The following is a 16,707-nucleotide window of genomic DNA, read 5'->3' as shown; positions in this document are numbered from 1 at the left end:
GATAAGAGAGCTTAGGTCTCGCCTACTTTGTAAGGCGATCAATCGGATCTCAGGCGTCCTCCAAGCACTCTCTTACGTAGACAACATCCATAAGGAGAAAGAATTGACACAACACAAGGCTGATCAGATCATCAGTTTTTTACCTGCTTGGTCGCTGAACCATGTCGTTGAGCCCAAAGCATACTACACCTTTTTCAGTGACCGACATCCTGAGTCCCATTGAAGAGACCTACAAGAAGTTTGCTGGCATGGACAACACTAGTAACCTGAGTACCTCTCTAGGAGCCTATAGACAAACTCATGTCTCTCAGACAGGGATGCAGCAGCACTCCATGGGCCATAATGCCACCGTAACCACCACCTATCACATGCCACACAGTGTTTCCCAGTTTTCACATGGTGCAATGGGTGGTTATTGCAACGGAAGCATTAGCAATATGGGAGATATCTCTACATATCAAGATACCATGAGGAATAGTGCAGCAGCTACTGGATGGTATGGAGCCAACCCTGACCCCAGATATTCAACCAGTAAGTAATTTTTTTTGCATATGTATTATATTATTCTAGATTATAGTTTGCAAAGTTGAGACGTTTATGCCAGATATTCTATGTATAAATGGTCAAGACTATGACGCAATTTAGGTGAAGTTAAATATTGGATGAAGGACTTGCAATGTCAACAAGCTAATCACATGTATGTCAGTTTCTAGATTTATGGGACCATCTACTGGTATGAACATGGCCGGGATGGGAACTTTACAAGGTATAGCAGAAGCTGCCAAGTCAATGGCTCCTCTTCATGCAGCTCCTAGAAGGAAAAGAAGAGTCCTTTTCTCTCAGGCTCAAGTGTATGAGCTGGAAAGGAGGTTCAAACAACAGAAGTATCTCTCAGCACCTGAAAGAGAGCACCTGGCAAGCATGATCCACCTTACTCCTACTCAAGTAAAGATCTGGTTCCAAAATCACAGGTATAAGATGAAAAGACAAGCAAAAGACAAGGTCACACAACAACTTCAGCAAGAAAGTAACCTGTGCCAACAACAATCACCTCGCCGAGTGGCAGTGCCCGTCCTTGTAAAAGATGGCAAACCATGTCAGAACAGTTCCAATAGCTCAACAACAGGACAAGTAACACAGCAACAACAAAACTCCTCCAATGGTGTATTGTCTTCTAACAGCTCTGTACATCAGCACCAGAATCAACAGGTTAACTCTTTAAACCAAGCCCCAGATTTAGAAGAAATGTCACCTAGCCCACAATCTCTCCATAATCAGGTGGCCAACATAGCACAGATGGACACCTCAAGTGTGGACTACAGCAATGGCATGGTCAATCCTGGAATGCTCTATGGAAGAACTTGGTGAGGCTAAAGACCAGTGCATTTGGATTCACCTCCAGAGCTACTGACAGTCTTTCCATTTGAAGTCTGCACCTTCATGGAGACTGAAAAACTGGCATGTAATTTTTCCTCTGTAGACTGCAAAAACTGGCCATAGGGCAGGAGGAAACTCCATCCTGGAGCACATCGTCAAACGCAGACTATAGCGATATTTCGGTTAAACACAAAAAACTTTAAACAGGCAAAACATTTCTTAAGAAAAGGTGAAACAAAGAACGTTTATATTTTTCTTACGGCGAGAAACTAATAATGTGACAATATTTGATTGACGCAAATTCTCAGTCTACAAGAGACTCATTCAGCTCAAAACAGGACAGACTGACCAGGTTGTTACTGTGTGTTTAATAAACTTTTCAAGGATAGTATTTTATAGACATCCTCTTTACAGTATTTTATAGATTTTTTTATTGTTCTTGTTTTCGGATGTTGTGTACAAGGAAAATATACAAGTGTAATAATATTTATAGACAATTATGTAAAGTAGCTGCATTGTATTGCTGAGTATTGTATATTTTATTTTTTACATATTTTAGAAGTTTAAATACTTAATGTAAAACAAAGTGTCAAATGAAAGTGTCAAAATCCAAACACTGTCAAAGCGCTTTTTTTCTTGATGAGCTAGATTGATTTAATATATATCAATACCCAGCAATTGTATGACTGTATTTTTATATACAAACAATTGGTTATGATATTTGGGGTCTTACTTAGAGCGCTCATGAATCAGTCCCGTATTTATTATGAGTTCTGACACTTGTGTTGTTTTAATGACTTCCTTTGGTTGTTTTGTAAATGTTTAACATGTTGTTACCAACAGGGAAAATAAAACCTTATTCAGACAAAGCTAAAAAATAATTTAATAAAAAAAACACAACTAACTTCAAGCACGTCTGATGATTGTGTTTGTACAATGGGTTGTTTCATTTCAATAATTTTCATTTTAATGTTGATAGCGCTTCATTGAGTTACAGCAACTCATTGTTTTGACTTTCACAAACATTTAGAAATTCAACATATGTATCACCTCAACAATTAGTTCAAAAAGGTGCAAAGTCTGAATAATCCCCTACCATATATAGAAAAAAAATATATATAATATATATATATATATATATATATATATATATATATATATATATATATATAAATAAAAAACTATATCTTGGGAGCCGTATGCATTAGAATGATGATGGTGGACCTTATAGATGATTAACCTCTGTAGTATATAGGAGTAGGAAAGCAGGTGCAGTAAACAAGGAAAGGGGGTTAATCTACTATAAGAACACATTCCAGGCAGAATGTAGATGTTGAGGTAGTGGTAGGGGTAATGAAGGCACGGATCTTTGTTGCTTTTCAGCAGACATGCCTGTAAGCTTTGCCGTTCAGATCTTTAATAAGCATACGAATGCAGTGACTAGGTGAACCTCATTAACTGAAGAGGGTGGATAAGTGTCCCTGCACAGCACAGTCCAGAATGGGTACTTGGCCTATGCAGAACAAAAGCAAAACCTAAAAAGTTCAGCTGCATCTCACAGCCTCCCATAATACATCCAGTGTCTTACAATGTCCAAACTACCCAGGCTTGCATCATTGTGACTAGTTTGCCCTAAATTCAACTAAAAGTGGAGTAGGAGGCATATAGCTTTATCTCCAAGTCTAAATAATGCTGTTTATTGTTTCTATTTACAACTGTATCTGAAAATGGTCTTTTTTTTACATTTGAGCTGCATCTAGAATGTAGATTGCATGAAAAATGGGTGTAGCAAGGTAAAATAAAATGTTACTTTAGGCAGAATTTAATGCATATCTGAGTGAACTAATAAATTACTTTATATTGATGATCTAATCTTATTACAAAACTAATTGATATTAACTATTTAAAATGGAGGGGGCTCCAATGACACACAGGTAAAAGCATAGAATGTAAGCAATGTCCAAACTTAGGAAGCAAATGATTAAAACATTGTGGAATAGTGATTACCAGACCTTTAATACTTCAGATAAAATTAGCTTTATTTCAATTATGTTAGATTTTGTTTAAGAAGCATGAAAATAGTAAAACTTTAAAGACAATACATTGCAGTAACTCATGCACCAAGGTCATCATTGAAAAGCATAAGCAGCTTGGCTGTTTTTAAATATACCTATAGCTATGAAACGTCAATTATACTACCTTGTAATATAAACCTTTTTTTATTTAAAAAAATTTATTTGATATTTAAGTGCTACAGTCGTCTATCATGACTGGCAAGATGTCACAACTACAGCAACAATTTGGTTATGTTTTTAACAGTTATTAAATAGGCTGAGTAATAGTTTTATTGCAGTAACAGCAGTAGTACAATTCCAAGTTGGAGTTGTCAGTGGATATGTCATTTCCACTCAATTCAAGGGGGCATAATATTGATATTTTTGCTATTAAGTTTTCCATACATGATATAAATACAATAAGATGGCCAATTAGAAACTTTATTATCCACCATTTGATCAATTTAGAATTCACTTACAGGCTGGGTTTTAATTGCTATGATTATTACCATCATTATTTTAATAATATCAATACATATATTGACCTGTAGGTTTGCACATAGATTTTAGTTTTAGAAAATATTTCACTCTATTTTACATTTAGGATACATTAGACCTCAGAACTGAATCCCCTCTAAAAAGAAAGGGGGCGTTAAAGTGGCAGCAGATATATTCTCGCAGAACAATTTGCCACATATTAAGTCCTGTCTTGACAGATATGTAGTGTTTCTACCTTTCTTGGAAATCACACTATAAATCACTGCTGGACAGATACAGTTTTGCATATTTGAGCCCTACTATAAATTATAATTATATATGACCTGTAGAAATACATGTAAGCCTGATTATATGGTCATAGAATTCCTTGGTGACTTGCAATACCTGTAAAATTTAGATGAGATCGAGGTGGATAGATTCCCTTATTTGTATCTTACTGTGTAGTCAATAACAGACTTCTATTGGGACAGGGAGAAGACGACAAAAAATAAAATAAATAAAATCAAAAGGATCAATTTGTAGCCAAATCTCTGTAATCCACAGATTTCAAGCCTAACCAGAATCTTTTGACTGTCCTAACCTAAATATCCTCTCTGGGATTAAAAAAAAAAAATAAAAAAAAAATAAAATGTAAGATTCCAGGCAGATTTTGGGTCAAATAATTCAGGTTTTTATGATTTAGCTCTATGAAGGAAAGACTCAGCACAAGTGGTGGAGGCTCTTAATTTATAGGGGTCAAAAATGCACAGATTTTCAGGAATAGAGAATTTATATTTTTTCATTTTAGTAAAGTGCTGCCATAAGTCTTATGTTAAAATAATGAATATCTTAAATTATAGGATCACATGACCATAAATAACCTGAAATAAATGACTTGTGACTAGTACTTTGACTTTACTTTTCTTAGTTTGGGAAAAAATAAAATAAAATACATACATACATACATACATATATCCACACACACACACACACAATAAGTAATTATATATATATATATATATATATATATATATATATATATATATATATATATATATATATATATATATATATGTAATTATATATATATATATATATATATATATATATATATATATATATATATATATACATACACATATATATATACATATATATATACACATATATACACATATATACACACACACACACACACACATATATAAATACATACAAACACACACACGGTCATTATTGAGTTGTTTTTCCCCCCCCATAAAGATAGAGAGGAAAAAAAAAACCTCAATGACATTGTTTGCTACTAAGCATCCAGATACCAGACAAGTTTATAAGCATAATTTAAAGTCTAAAAGGCATTTTCAGAAGAGAATTCTCCTGCAATTCTCAAACAATATCTAAATGGGTATGGTAAAAACCACACCAGTGATTAGCAGAGTTATAAAACTAACAAAAGTATAGGTTTGTTTCCTCAGTATTAAAATATAAACAACCATATGCTCAAATTAAAAAAAGGTAAATCATGTTTCAATCCACTTTTTAAACAGTAATATTCTAGTAAAAAAAAAAAAAAATTGAAAAACCTACACTAGAGATCAATGACTAGACATTATTTTCAAAATAAATCGCATAATAGAATAAAGAAGACACAGGACGCAAACTAATGTAATTCTCATGTGTTTATAAAATCATTTAGGAAGAAAACAAAATATAAGACAATGAAACACTGCTGAAAGGTATGCAAGATTACTTCTTAAAATTTTTCAGACATTTAGCTACAAAATAAAATCATCCCATTAAAAACAGGAAGCCGGAATCTTCGGGACCTCCGCCCTTGATGCATGATGCTCCGTCATACAAACATTAAATGATAATGTTCCAGATAGGAGTAGCCAACAAATAAAAATTTTAGATTTTTTTATGGTATTCAAATCAAATACATTCTATCTACACGAAAAAGCACATCTACACAGTATTTAAGAAATTGTAGCAAACAGTTTACCAGCAGAAGTTTGACTTAAAAACAAAAAGGTTCTAAAAAATTTAATTCCAGTTGTATCTTCCTGGCTGATGCGGATTTTGGTAATTTCTCCCTTGGTTGTAATTCTGAAACACACACAAAATAAAAAATAAATAAAAAACAGGATTAAAACACACAAAGGCAGACAGCTTTATTCTGACAAGCCGTAACCTAACAATGATTTTATAACAAAAGCAATGACACCGAACTAAATCAGAAGTTAAAATATGCTCAGAACATCTCTAAACACTGCGTAAAGGGAAGATTTGTCTAGCATTGTCGTCCAATAAACACAATAGAAGATGGTCAACGAAAAAGTACAATAGAAACCTCAGCAGATCTACAATTACTCATCCACTTGAGGAAAGCTTATTGTGGAAGACATACAATACAGTTGCAAATAATGTTCTTAATATTATGACAACCTTGAAACTTTAGAGGACCAGCTAACCAGAAGCCCTGAAAATGTTCTCATTTACCTGACGGTTCCTGTCATCTCTAGGTCGCTGGTAGTAATTGCTTGGTCCACCTTGCAGGTTTGGATATTGGTGGTGTGGAGTTTGCATGTGTCCATAGTTTCTATATTAAAAAAAATAATAATAAAATAAAAGTCATTCCATCAAAAATCATTTCTAACCCAATTAATTATTTGCTCAATCCTGCATTCAATTTTCATCCAGAAACTGCTAACAAACTCATTGTTCTGTTCAGTTGTGTGTGTTCTTCCTTCTGAACTCTGAACACTAGGTTTCCAAGTCAAAGGGTAAACATAAGCAACACTGGAGAATGCTTTATTTTCTGTAAGTCCAGACCCTCTAAGGCTCACCATTCTTTTGAGTTAATTGCAGATTGCAAATGAATTCTTACAGCAAAGAATTCTGAATCTAGGGTAGGGTCCTTGGCAGATTTTTTTTCCCCATCCATTATTCTCTGCAATATGTCAGAAGGTCTGATCAGAAAAAAAAACCTTTCCAAGTTCTATTGATGTGGTTTTTCAATTGACCGCCGTGACCTAGCAACATCAGCACTAATTGGCATAGACTGACATTTTGTGTACAGTTTATAAGGGAACACAAATTCAACATCTATTATGATGTAGTATGGGGATGCCCATCTAGAATCAGCAACAAAATGTTTTAATTGCCTTGGTGTAGCAAACCAACGCAAAGACCCTTGGCAGACTTCGTACCTGCATCCACACACACCAATGTGACCAAATACATTGGTAGAAGAACCGACAACTCGAAATTATCTATAATGGGTTGTGAAGAAATAAACCTTTATTTCTCTCTAGAGGAAATAAAAATGTGCTAACAAAAAAGGAACAAAAATCTAAAAGAAGGTAAGCCATACATTGATAATACCGGCTATAGCTACATCATATAGAGAAATTTGCCATAGTCCAAGCATTATTTACTCCTTGTGGTTTAAAAGAGTTCATTAGAAGTTTTACAATAGAGACAGACAAGCAGGGACCTTTACAAACTTCTGTGTTTTGTCAGCGAACATATGTATAACATCCCTCATTATTAAACCACGTCACATTCTTTCCAGTGCACGGTACTTATTAGTCTGTGGATTCTATAATCCTTCAAGACCCTTCTGCTTTTAATTTAGTTGAGTCTTAAGTAGTTAAAGAAACAGTTTTCAGTGGCAACTAATAACTACTGACCTACAGTGACACTGGCCTACAATGGGCTTGTCAGCCTTGAAAAAGTTGTACCAAAGAAGTTGATTAGAACTTCAAGAGGTTTGTAGCAAGACTCAATAGCGGGTCTGAGCTAACACGGCGGTTCCACTGCAGAGCTTAGGATGTGGGACATCGTTAGTTATGCCTCGTTAATTTCCATGCGGCTTCTCTAAAGAAATTTGTTTAAGCCTATCCTACAGCCAAATCTTTGTTCAGCTACAAAACCTAGCTAGGAGCGAGCTATCAATATCAGACTACCAGGAGTCATTTTCATGGGACGTCTATAGCCAAGTGCTCCACTGGAAGACTATGTTTTGACAGGTCTTTTACTTAAAGTGCTACACGAATCTTACCTTTGTTGGGGAGGCTGGTTATAAAGAGGCGGGCGATTTGACCAAGAATTTTGTGCTCTGGAATCTAGAAGAAGAAGGAAGACAATTTGTTAATAGAAGGTACACAAATTTATAAATCATATAGTAGAAACAAACTGTTTAACAGACTGCTTAACTAGCATTTGGAGCGCGCCAGATAATACTGGTTAAACATTAACATACAACTTTTTCATGTTTAATAATACCACAAAATGGAACTGGTGTGCTCTGAACCGCTTTTTTCACCCTCTACAAATTTAAGGAAAATCTAATAACCAAAATCCCGGTTTAAAAAGACATTTGGCAGGTTTCATTTGTAGGATACAGCTCAGGGATATCTGGTTCAGAAACAAATCATCTTCAGCCAGACGGTGAGTGTATGTGAGCTGAAGGACCACCTACTCTTTCCTTTGTTTCAGACAATACTACAGTAGAAACACAGCCACAACAAAAACAGGCAATTAGATGGATGCTCTTCTAAACAAGATTGGCCAGAGCACAGCATGAAAGGCTTCTAATCAATAGATACTCATTCAGTACACAGCACTCCAGAAATTGTGGAGCTTGCAAATCTTTGGCCTTCTGTGAGATCATCATTGTTTAAGTGAGACCTAATTATAAAGGCCCGACCAAGTATCTTCCAGCTCCCTAATCGATACAGCCATTCTGGCTTGGTGCACAGAAAACCATGTAGAATTTTTTTAACAAAAATATTTTTGTATATTCTCTCTATAGATACACATATAGAATTATCAGTGTATGTGTATTTACACATTTGTTTATATCTCCCTTCATTTATTACGTATGCAGTTACGGTAGCTTGCGCCTAAATGACAAAAAAAAAAAAAAAAAAAGATTAAATCTTTGAAGGTTCAAGCAATGAAACACCCACCCAGTGAAAGGGTCGTAATGCCCAAGTCATCTGCTGATCAACGCTAAAGATTTTTCTGGCTCTCTCTCACATGCTACATTGGTTGGGGTCAAGGTGCTAGATGATTTTTCTGAATATAACTAAGGTAACTAGTATGAAATTGAAAGCTAGTAAACAATAGAATTTTTTTTTTTTAAGTGAACCTGATAGGTCCTTGGGGCCTCACACAATGGCCCCGAGACCTGAAAGGTAGGGGGGACAGTGTCCAATGAGTAGCTGCAGAGATCTGAAAACTAAACTTTAAACTGCAGCAGATGTGACTGGTTACACAGTAGTGGCGAGTCACACTCACCGTAACCCCTCCCAAAAATCAGGCTTGATGGACAACCTCAGCACAAGACTTTTCTGCACCCATGCTGTCAATAGCCACTGTCTGGACAGGAGGGTGGGGGATAAGTGACTGTATATCCAGCCAAGGCAGTCATGGTCAATGTTACTCTCTGCGGTATTGCAAAGAGCTAGGGAGAACAGCCTTGGAAAGCTATTCTTCTGACAACCCCCAGTGTTCTGGGTCCAATGTACGCGAGGCTGGGGGAGCTGATATATCCCGCTGATAAATACCATCTGCTTAGTAAATATTGAAAATGCTTAACCCCTTTTTCAGTTTTTGCATTTTCGTTTTCCCCCTTACCACTTAAAAATCCATATTATGGCTTATTTTTTGCGCCACCAATTCTAATTTGAAGTAACAGTCATTTTACCCAAAAATCTACGGCAAAACGGGGAAAAAAATAATTGTGCGACAAAATTGAAGAAAAAAAATGCCATTTTGTTACTTTTGGGGGCTTCCATTTCTACGCAGTGCATTTTCGGTAAAAATTACACCTCATTTTTATTCTGTAGGTCCATACGATTAAAATTATACCCTACTTATAGTGTTGATTTTGCTGTACTTCTGGAAAAATCATAACTACATCCAGGAAAATGTATTCGTGTATTAGAAAATGTAAGTTTAAAAATGTCCTCTTCTGACCCCTATAACTAATTTTTTAGCGCACGGGGCGATTTGAGGGCTAATGTTTTGCGCCGTGATCTGAAGTTTTTATCGGTAACATGTTTGTTTTGATCGCTTTTTATTCATTTTTTTAAATGGTATAAAAAGTGACCAAAAATATGCGATTTTGAACTTTGGAATTTTTTTTTACGTGTATGCCATTGACCGTGCGTTTTAATTAACAATATATTTTTATAGTTCCGACATTTACGCACGTGCCGATAGCACATATGTTTATTTACACTTTTTTTTATGGGAAAAACTTATTAGGGAAGGGGTTAAATCACAACTTTTTTCACTTTTTTTTGCAGTGTTATAGCCCCCATAGAGGGCTATAACACTGCACACACTGATCTTTTACACTGATCACTGGCATGTGGACGTAAACTGATCACTGGCGCAGGACGTAAATATACGTCCTCTGTCATTAAGGAGTTTGTTTCAGCGGGAGTGATATGACAATATGCATTCTCCATTGAAAATAATGTGACTGTGAGCATACTGCTAAAGAAAAGCTGCTCTCTATGACCAGAATGAACTTAAATATGGTATGTTTGGCAATAGTGGTCTTGCTTTTCTTTGTTAAAAGGAATAAGTTTGATAAACTCTGTTAAACTCTGAGCTATCAGTTTGGTCCCAAAGCAGTAGGAGAGGACCGACATGGAAAGAAAAAACAGCAACTGTCCGAGGAGACGACAGACAAATTAACCAAGCCAACCCTTGGTGAGGCAACCGAACGAAGGATACCAGAACAAATTGGTGGGAGCTGTGTCCCCCAATGGATCCTCCGAGAAAGATTTTACAGTAAGCATAAAAATCTACTTTTCTCATTCGACTCCATTGGGGACACAGACTGTGGGACGTACCAAAAGCAGTCCAAGGGGTGGGAGAAAACTCAAGCAACTCAGATGGAAGGCTGGGCCACAGCCACCTGCAACACCTTGCGACCCATACCAGCATCAGCGGACGCAAAGGATGGCCAGGTGGCCGCCTTACAGACCGAAGCCCTGTTTGAGAGAGCCCAGGAGGCCCCACTGGAATGAGTGGAATGGGTTGAGACTCGGAAAGGAGAAGTCTTCCCCTTGCAGTAGTAAGCTTCCGAGATGGCAGAACGGAGACAACCTTAGGCAAAATTGATGGGATCGGACGGAAAACAACTTTGTCCTGGTGTAAAACCAAGTAGGGGGATTGGCAGGAGAGACCCGCCATTTCCGAAACTCTCCTAATGAAGGTGACCGCAATGAGGAAGGCCACCTTCCAGGAAAGGATACGAAGAGAAACATCCCGAGAGGTTCGAAGGGAGTACCCTGCAAGGCAGTGAGAACCGTGTATTTTTTTTTCATTATGAAACAAGTGAAACAGCGGGATTGGACATGATAGGAGGGGATTTCACCATTTGTTTATAATATCCCAATCTCCTATTTTTATTTATTTTTTATTATTCGTTTTTATTGGGTTTTTCAAGAAAAGTACAAACAAGCGAGGAATACCCGGCAACCGTTGTGATACTGTAACAATAGTACACAATAATATAACATTAAAACAGTGAAATCAACATTGGTGAATAATCACTTAATATCTTATTATGGCAAGGACTATTCGATAAACATCATACTGAAAAGTAACTTTTGCAAGGCTCTGAATGATTATAATAGTATTCTCTATAGGTACATAGTAGGGATGTAAGAAAAAAAATCGATTCTCGCGATAATCGCGATTTTTCATTTGCCGATACAGAATCGATTCAAAATATTTTTGAATCGATTCTTTTAGGGATGTGGAATTTTTAATAAAACGCACTTTATCTTACCTGCCAACGAGCCCGCGGAGCTCCGGTACAGTCCGGTACAGGTGTTCGGTCCCCGGGCTGTATTCTTCTTACTTCCTGTTAGTCCGGCACGTCACATGGAGCTTCAGCCTATCACCAGCGGAGGCGGGACATCGCTGCGGCTGGTGATAGGCTGAAGCTCCATGTGACGTGCCGGACTAACAGGAAGTAAGAAGAATACAGCCCGGGGACCGAACACCTGTACCGGACTGTACCGGAGCTCCGCGGGCTCGTTGGCAGGTAAGAGAAAGTGCGTTTTATTTTATTTTGCAGCCCGGACGGGATAACATGAGAAAAGTGAGCACCGGAGTACTAGATCGCCGCTGTCAAAGCTGACAGCGGCGTCTATTGGGATCTATGAATGCTCCCAGGTGGGCGATATATCGCGATGTATCGTCACCTAGACGGTATCGCGATATATCGCGATATATCGAATCGCCACACTGGTATCGCGATTCGAATCGAATCGCCAAATTCTTGGCGATTCACACCCCTAGTACATAGATAGAGTTGCTTCTGGCCTATTAGTAAGTGTTGTCGTATCACACTACAGAGTTGGATTGTGGCTGTACGGAGATACCAGCCAGTAGTGCCACTTAGAGAGATATTTATGGTAAGTGTCATTCCCAAAATAAATAATTTCTCATATGTACATGTAAGTCCAATTGCCGCAAGTAGGTCTTCTGAGTTCGGGACTTCGGCTGATTTCCAATTTCGGAATAGTAATACAGTTTTAGCAATTGAACAAATTATACAAGCCAATGCCCTTCCTTTTATGGGAATATTATCCACCCCTATCAAGAGGAGTACCAATTGGGGAGACCATAAGGTTGGCCAGGGGAATATTTCTCTCACCAGTTTCTTACAATGCAGCAGAGACCCTCTGCAACCACAGCCCCTCCAGCAGTTATAAGAAATCGATGGGTATATAAGGGCCAAACGATCTGGGGTGTAATACTAGAGATGATCGAACTTACAGTAAATTCGATTCGTCACAAACTTCTCGGCTCGGCAGTTGATGACTTATCCTGCATAAATTAGTTCAGCTTTCAGGTGCTCCTGTGGGCTGGAAAAGGTGGATACAGTCCTAGGAGACTCTTTCCTAGCAATGTATCCACCTTTTCCAGCCCACCGGAGCACCTGAAGGCTGAACTAATTTACGCAGGAAAATCATCAACTGCCGAGCCGAGAAGTTCGTGACGAATCGAATGTACTGTAAGTTTGCTCATCTCTATGTAATACCATCTCAAAGTCGTTTTCATAACAGACTCAACATGTGAAGAACATTTTAAGTATAAGCGTGACATTTTAAAGGCTCCCTGCCATTCCTCTGCAGAAAATCAGGATTGTAGGTCCCTCTCCCAGCTTCTAAGCGGGTGAGATTTTACAAAGGAGGTATGGTGTATTAAAGCATTATAGAAGGGCTTAAGGCCCCTGTGGGCCCGTGTTATATATAGGAAGGAAAGTTATCCATCCCGAGACCCGACAATGACATCCCCTGCAATAAATGGCGTATTTGTAAGTATTTAAAGAAGTCAGTAGCAGGTAGGGAGAATTAAGTACAAATGTCCTGGAAGGGTAATAGTGTATTGTTGAGAAAAATATCTGCTATTGCAGCTATACCACTTGCTATCCACCATGTCAGTTTGTGGTAGTAATGCTTGAATGAGGGTTAATAAAAGACATGAGATGTTGGGTATGGTACCAGAGTCATATTTTGTGAAATTAATGCCATGCCCCAAGTGCTGCGGTCACCGTTGGACCCAGGCCTCTAGGGAAAGGCAAGTTCCAAAACGATAAGCATAGTAGATCCTTCAACACATAAGGTGATGCTAAGGACTGTTCAAGATGTATTCAAGGTATGTCACTATCAGGTTGTACCCACCCCTTAAGCATAGATACTAGTGTCGCTATGTAATATAGTTTTAGGTCTGGCATAGCTAATCCTCCTGTGTCTAGTTTTTGTCATAATATGTCATGCAATTCGTGGTTTCTTCTAACCCCAGACAAACTGAGAAAGAATTGAGTGGGCTTTTGTGAACAACAGGCAGGGTGCGATACAAATACAAATATTTCGGGAGAACGAACATTTTAAAAGTGGCTATTCTGCCGGTCCATGAAATCTCACTTTTCGAGAAAGCATCCCACTCCTTCTGTACTTCCTCCAGGAGGGAATCATAGTTTAGTTTGTATATCAAGGATGGAGATGCTGCTAATGTAGTGCCCAGATAATCAATCCCCTTATCTCTCCAGTCAAAAGGGTATGTGGATTTAAAAAGGGCAATTTGTTGTGGGGACATATTAATTGGGAAGGCCTGGGTCTTAGAGGCGTTTAAATGGTAGTAGGAGAGTCTACCATAGTTGGAGATTATTTCCATTACTGCTTCCAACGACTTCTCTGGATCTGTTAGGGACAGAAAAAACATTGTCTGCTCAATCTATTAAAATCGCAATATTTACCTCCACAATAGAAACTGCACATTTTCCCCCCAAATCACGCAGCCCTATCCTCCAGCACTCCTAAAAACTAAAAAAAAGTAGTATACTTACTGTAAAATCTTTCTCGGAGCTTCTATTGGGGACACAGGAACCATGGGTATATGCTGCTTGCCACTAGGAGGCTGACACTAGGCAAAAAACAAAGGAAGTCTGCTCCTCCTGGCAGGATATACCCGCCCCTTGACTGAGCTAATCAGTTTAGTCTCAAAGCAGTAGGAGAAACAGACAAAGAAAACAGTCCGAACAAAACCCAGACAAAAAGGACAACCAAAACACATACAAACAGGTGGCTGAACCTGGCTGGTCACAAACAACCAAAACCAATGGGCGGGTGCTGTGTCCCCCAATAGAAGCTCCAAGAAAGATTTTACAGTAAGTATAAAAAAAAATCTACTTGTCTCTCGCTTCCTTTGGGGGACACAGGAACCATGGGACGTCCTAAAGCATTCCCTGGGGAGGAACTGAGTCAGCAGACGCGAAGGTATGAACACAACAGAACTTAGAGGTGTGCAAGGACGACCAAGTAGCAGACTTGCAAACTTGCAAAGCTGAAGCCCTGTGGCTGACCGCCCAAGAGGCCCCCTCCACACGAGTGGAGTGAGCCGACACCCGGAAAGGGGGAACCTCCCCCCTACGATAGGTCTCTGAGATGGCTGACCAAATCCACTGGGAGATAGTCGCCTTAGAGGCTTAGAGCCTCTTGCGCCGCCCTTCAAAGAGCACAAACAGCGAGTCACAACGTCGGAAGGAAGAGGTGAGCGACAGGTAAGTTCAAACGGCCCGAACAACGTCCAGCTTATGCAGCTGAGTCTCCCTGGGATGAGAAGGGGCTGTGCAGAAGGAAGGCAACACAATATCTTAATTCAGGTGGAAAGAAGAGACAACCTTAGGCTGGAAAGAAGGCACCGGCTGAAGAACCACCTTGTCCTGATGAAGAATTAGGAAAGGGGGGGGGGGGGGGACGTTCAGACATGTGGATCGGACCCAAGGGGGTGTTGGAAGAGGATAGAGAGCTGAAACCTGCTCTTTGATGGAGCTCAGCACAAGGCACTTCTCCAAACCAGATTGCAAGGCAGACAAGAGATTCGAGAAGGAAAAACAGGTGGAAGACTGAGTGGGCCTCATACCAGTGGAAATAGGCCTGCCAGCTACGGTGGTAGATCCTAGCGGATGAGGGCTTCTGGTCACGAAGCATTGTCCTGATGACGCGGGTAGAGAAACCCTAAGCCCTCAAAACCGCAGTTTCAACCACCATGCCGCCAGACGTAGCGGAATTGGGGTGGCAGTGGGGTCCTTGCGTGAGCAGGTTGGGGTGGTCTGGAAAACTAAAGGGAATGTCTACGACGAGACTAACCACGTCCGCATACCAGCCGCTACAAGGCCAATCCAACGCCCTCTGCCTTTAGTTTCTGGACTACCCTGGGAAGTAGCGGGAAGAGGTAGGGGGGAGAGAGAATGGGGACCAAGAGACCACCAAAGTGTGCACTGCTAAATCCAGGGGATCCCAGGACCAGGCAATGAAACGCGGCAACTTCCTGTTCCAGTGGGAGAAACAGGTCCACATCTGGAGACCCCCAGCGACAGCATATTTGAGCAGAGGGAGAGAGAGGGAGAGAGACACAGAAAGACAGACAGAGTGAGACAGACAAGACAGAACCTGGGAAATTACCTCCCGAACCCAAGCGGTAGCCCTTGGAATACCTTGGCATAGTTGAGAAGCCGAAACAGACAGCGCTTTTGACACAACAAAGCTGGACCGGCTGCTTCATATGCAATCTTGGCCAAAATTTCTATGTGCTTGTCAGAGGGATCCTTGAAAGAGGCCGTGTCAGCCAGCAGCAGGGTAGTAGACTTGGACAATCGCGACACATGGAGATCCCCCGTAGGTGGAGAGGTCCATTTGGCGACCAGGTACTGCGGAAAGGGAAATAAAAGTCCAAAGCTTCCTGGCCCCTTGGAAGCAGCATGGAAGCACCCAGAAAAAATGCTTCAAACAGCTTGTCAAATTCCGCATGGAAACTGAACGAGCACACCGTGGGGTACTGGGAGCAGGGTGAGGCAGACCGGGAAAAGACTCTTGAATACCGGTCGCGGCGGTGCCTGGAGGAGGAGAGGGAGCAGGAGGACTCCATCCGAGCAGTCAGGAGAAGAATCCGATGATAGGCGACCTGAGCGGCTGCGGGAAGACTGCAGAGTGGGGCGGTCAGGCGAACCCACAGTAGCCTCCCTAGAAGACTGGTGCAGTGAGGACCACTACAAGGCAGAAGCCACCTCCCGGGAGACCCTGGCCAAGTCTGAAAGAGAGGAAACCCACAGCAGAACGGGGTAAGACACCACACGCCCTTGCAAACCAACCTAACCAGGGGAGTATTAGGCCACAAGACCATACAGGCAGGACAGGAGGGCTCAGTAGAGCCACCTGGCATTTTGGTTCTGCAGCTTGAACAGGAATAGTAAGACCCGGGT

The 16,707-nt window shown here is 40.0% G+C and overlaps 2 protein-coding genes across 2 annotated transcripts in view; one reads left to right on the top strand and one right to left on the bottom strand.

Annotated features, from left to right (window-relative positions):
• NKX2-4 (NK2 homeobox 4) lies at nucleotides 1-2,305 on the top strand. The gene is made up of 2 exons (XM_056567654.1): nucleotides 1-531; nucleotides 707-2,305. Exons 1-2 carry the CDS (start codon nucleotides 162-164, stop codon nucleotides 1,366-1,368), a joined length of 1,032 nt encoding a protein of 343 aa, XP_056423629.1. The 5' UTR covers nucleotides 1-161; the 3' UTR covers nucleotides 1,369-2,305.
• A 3,264-nt stretch (nucleotides 2,306-5,569) lies between these two features.
• XRN2 (5'-3' exoribonuclease 2) overlaps nucleotides 5,570-16,707 on the bottom strand; it is a 94,283-nt gene continuing 83,145 nt past the window's right edge. Inside the window, exons 28-30 of the mRNA XM_056567653.1 lie at nucleotides 7,972-8,035; nucleotides 6,408-6,507; nucleotides 5,570-6,014 (exon numbers count right to left, since the gene is read on the bottom strand). Coding sequence (XP_056423628.1) covers nucleotides 5,952-6,014; nucleotides 6,408-6,507; nucleotides 7,972-8,035 — 227 coding nt within the window. The 3' untranslated portion in view covers nucleotides 5,570-5,951. The remainder of the gene's footprint in view (nucleotides 6,015-6,407; nucleotides 6,508-7,971; nucleotides 8,036-16,707) is intronic.

Source organism: Hyla sarda, chromosome 3, assembly GCF_029499605.1.
Source record: "Hyla sarda isolate aHylSar1 chromosome 3, aHylSar1.hap1, whole genome shotgun sequence".
Taxonomy (NCBI): Eukaryota; Metazoa; Chordata; class Amphibia; order Anura; family Hylidae; genus Hyla; species Hyla sarda.
The sequence above is the reverse complement of the archived record's forward strand: the minus strand, read 5'-3'. Positions and strand labels throughout refer to the sequence as shown.